This window comes from Melitaea cinxia, chromosome 1 (genome assembly GCF_905220565.1).
Source record: "Melitaea cinxia chromosome 1, ilMelCinx1.1, whole genome shotgun sequence".
Lineage (NCBI taxonomy): Eukaryota > Metazoa > Arthropoda > Insecta > Lepidoptera > Nymphalidae > Melitaea > Melitaea cinxia.
The window spans coordinates 2,737,732-2,742,161 of record NC_059394.1 but is presented as its reverse complement, the minus strand read 5'-3'; the positions used below and the strand labels follow the sequence as shown (position 1 = coordinate 2,742,161).

At 35.5% G+C, this 4,430-nt stretch overlaps 1 protein-coding gene across 1 annotated transcript; it reads right to left on the bottom strand.

Annotated features, from left to right (window-relative positions):
• Window positions 1-506: 506 nt before the first annotated feature.
• Window positions 507-2,439, bottom strand: LOC123653341 (histone-lysine N-methyltransferase SETMAR-like). Its single transcript, XM_045589374.1, has 2 exons — window positions 2,046-2,439; window positions 507-1,030 (listed from the first exon to the last, which is right to left on the bottom strand). The coding sequence occupies exons 1-2, from the start codon at window positions 2,437-2,439 to the stop codon at window positions 507-509; spliced, it is 918 nt and encodes a 305-aa protein (XP_045445330.1).
• Window positions 2,440-4,430: the final 1,991 nt, after the last annotated feature.

The window sequence follows — 4,430 nt, the reverse complement described above, 5'->3', positions numbered from 1 at the left end:
ATATCTTAACGACCCCTTATGGTTTTAAGGATCCTACTATAGAATAATAAACCGGAAAGCTGTTAAAGATTTTATTGCAGTACTTAGAAAGGGTGGCTGTTAGTCCGTTATATTTTATTTAAGCTGAGTTTCATACAAATCATCTCGTTCCTAGTTGACATCTCTGGTGTTGGCATATATCCGATTCGCTATGCATACTAATGTTATGAAATGGGTTATTCAGCACATGAGAAAATAGGTTGAACATTAATACGTATACATACGAGGGAGCGTTTTTATGTTCGCGGAATGAAGGGTAAGGGGTTGAAATAAAAAAACCAAATTATTTTTCCTTTCCAATATATTCACCTGCAAGACGGACACATTTTTCAGATCTTTCAATTAATTTATTTATACCCTCATAAATGTTTAATGTTTAAATGTTTTGTCTTTGTCCTCAAAATACGCTGAAACTGCCTCCTTAACTTCATCATCGGTGGTAAATTTTTTACCCCGCAGCTCTTTTTTCATTTTTGGAAAGGGTAATAATCACTCGGGGCCAGGTCTGGGCTGTATGGTGGGTGGTTCAAAATATCGAAGCCCACTTTAAGCAGGGCAGCCAACGCAACGCGGCTCTTGTGGACGGGCGCATTGTCGTGCAAAAGCAGCACACCTTTCGTCAATTTTCCCCGTCTTTTCTGTTTAATGGCTTCTTTTAATCGCTCTAAGATTGAAGCGTAGTATTCTCCGGTTATAGAAACACCTTTATCTTTATAATCGATTAATAATATTCCTTCTGAGTCCCAAAAGACCGGTGCCATGAGTTTCCCAGCTGACTGTGACACCTTAAACTTCTTGGGGGGTGCTGTGCCCTTTTTATGCCACTGCATAGAGTCTTGTTTCGACTCAGGTTCATAATGATGAACCCAAGTTTCGTCTCCAGTAACAATTTGACTCAATACACCATCCTTGTCTTGATTGCAGAGGTCCAAAAATGCACGTGAACACTCTACGCGTTGTTGTTTTTGCGGCGGCGCACAGTGCTGTGAGTCTAGGACAAAAAAGAAAAAAACAAATTTCGGTTTCCTACAAATCGGTATTGCCGTTTTAAAAATAATGAGTTCCTACACAACGAGCACCAATTTTTATTAGCTGGACAGTTTTTATTCGCTTATAATGACACTTTGAATGTCTCACTTTGAATGAATACCGCTAAACTACCTTATCAGTCGTAAATCGTCTGTTGTGCAAAGTGCATTTTGAAAAGAAAGTGTAACGTTTTTATAAACTAACAGCTATGGAGATTAAAGGCCAAGGTATGTACTTTAAATTATTATAGTTTTTGAGTCTATACGTTGTCTTTAACTATGTATGAATCTATCCAAAGTTGCTATTGAAAATAAGTATAACTCGGTGCATTTTAAAACTTTGAAGAAAGTTTTAAAAAAAACATTGCATAACATTGCATACTTGTAACATTTTATTATTACTACATTGGTATACTTTAATTTTCAGTACAGTTTAAGTGCTTCCGTTTGCGACTTTTTTTTATAATATCTTTTTCAGCGAGAAGGAAATCTATCAAAAACTCCGGGTAATCTAGTAGAAGTACGGCTTGAAACGGAAAAAAGTGGTCGAGTATCAGCTGTATTTGAGAGAATTTGTTCTCTTTTCGTCGGTTATTTTGTTTAAATATGAGCAATAAGTGGAAAGAAGTTAGTCGTAGCCGCCAAAGACTTTATCAACGCCACGGAGGTTGGCTACAACGGGAGATTCGCCTGCCAGAAAGTTTTAATTAATTTAAAATAATTTAATTTAAATTATTTTAAATAATTATTTAGTTTAAAATAATTTAGTTTGGCTATTTTGGTAGATGAATTAAGTTAGAATGAATATTGTGTTTTTTTTTACCTTAATTAAGATAAATATAATTTTATATTTAATATTGTTATTAGATTAAAGAAGCTAAAAATTATTATACTAGACAACATTAACAAAATTATGTACGAAATATAGTTTATTACAGCATTAAAACTGTGTTATGATTTTTGTCCATCGCGCCATACATTTCACTGCACTGTGCGGCGTGAGCATTCTCGGTACCCATCTTGCGCTGACCTTAGTCATGCCAAGATGATCGTGCAGGATTTTAAAAATGGTTGTATCAGATACGCCAACCATTTCTGCAAGTTGTTTCTTCTTTAGTCGAGAATCGTTGAGTACAAGTTTTTCGACTTTTTGGCTAAATTCTGGCGTGGTCACCTCGATGCTCCTGCCCGGCCTCGGGTCGTCTTCAAGGGATTCCCTTCCCGTTTTAAACAAACTGTGCCACTTGTACACCATGGTTTTTCCTGGACAAGAGTCACCGTAAACCGATGACATCTCATCCATTATGGTCGCAACTGATTTTCCTTGCTTGGTAAGGAACTTTATAACGGCACGATATTCGATTTTTTCCATATTTAACTTTTCACTCCTGATTATGTTGCTTGATTGGCGATAGCTCAAAGACTAATAGTCTAATAACAATGAAATTTCGTATTTATACTAATTATGAGTCACTAAACACGTTACGATCCTAATGAGCCTAATCACCCCCCTCCAACCCTCTCATTCCGCGAACTTAAAAACGCACCCTCGTATATATTAAATAAGTAAAACTTTTCTGTATAAGTAAAGCTTTATATCGTAGTTAAGCCCTTATTCCAGAAAGCTAACATATTACTATTAAACATAGGGTTGGAATTAATATATATTTTGACCGTCGTTTGATCGTCGGATGAAGTATGTTTGTTCATAATTATGTATAATTAAAACTTACAATAAAGTAGAATGAGGCGTTCGAAATGATCGATTTATTAATTAAAAAATGTGTCCTCGATTGCCTCCCGGTCAATCAAAAGCTCGATCACTGTAAAAAAATGTGATAAACAATAAAACTCCATTAATCAACGCCAACAGCGGACTGCGACGTAATAATTGTCGATTACAAACGCGAGCCACATTTGTATTCAGACTGTAACTGCATTACCGAACATTCGCTGCCTCGTCGCTCGTCGAATAGATTACATTTCGTGTCACACAAATCACTTATTAGAGTTGCATATTGCTTCGAAATTTTAACGTCACGTGCTGTCACGGAAAATTGTATTTACTCGTAGCTAATGTTGGATCTTATTCAGTCAGAAGTCAGTTCAGCCTATTGCAGTCCACACTTGGACATAGGGCTCCCCGAGTTCGCGCCAGATCTTATTCGGGGTATTAGTATTAGCTATAAATTGACTTTATTGATTTGGTTAGTTGTCGTGTCTGTATTTTTTAACCCTCGACGCAAAAAGAAGGGTTGAAGTTTGTTGACTATAATCTATTTTCCATAAACTGAAATAATTGCGTAAGACTTTTTTTAAATTTTGTAATTTATCGGTATAGTATCACAAGATTCTCTGTTTCTGTACTTATCATAAAATATGAAAGAATAACGACATATGTGTCCGTATATACTGATATGTTATGTGAATTTCCCTTGTCTGGGCTCTTTTTATTACAATAAAATTTTCGACAATGATTTTTTTACACAACTAGGTCGGTAAACAATTGTATGGTTCACCTGATGGTAAGCGATGACCGTAGCCTATAGACGCCTTGCAACACCAAAAGTATCCCAAGCGCGTTAATTCCCAAGAGCTCTGGTCACCTTACTCACCACAGGAACACAACACTGCTTGAAAACGGTATTATAAAAACAGTATATATAATTAGCTGTGATCTTCTGTAAGGTCGAGGTACTTCCCCATTCGGGCTGCTCCAGATTATGAGCAGGATATTTCCTGTTCTGCCCTACCTTAGTTAAAACTAAGTATACCTACGTAAAAAAATGGCAGCATATTGATTATTAACATAATATGAGAATAATTTTAGTCGAAACTTTAAAATAGTCCTATACCTACTTTGTGGTGTATGATGGTGTTACTGAACTTCTAAATATACTTTATATCATCAATATTTCTTCTTTTCTTTTCTATTCATTTAATTTTATATAAGTATATTTCGCAGATGTTAAAGTACTTTCGTAATCTTTACAAAGGATCATATCTCTTGTAACGTCTCAAATTTGCTTTTATATGTCTCACATTGTTGTTAATATCAGTATGTAAAGTATATGAGTAATGTTCGCGTCATAAAGTCATAGTGGATAAGAATGTCTCCCTCCATCGTTCTTCTCGTGGGCCGTTAATCATATTAAAAGTTGGCATGAGTTGTTTAGCAGACATTTTCTCCTGTGAATTTTAAGTTTGCATATTGTACTAAAACTAAATTAAAAAAAAACTGTTCACAATTTTCCTTAAACATTCTTACTTATGCAATCTATTTGGTTACTATCTTAATGAATAAGCTCGACTAGCTTCACCGTGTAATAAAGCAAGGTTGTACCACTGGGATGCAGTCTGCGA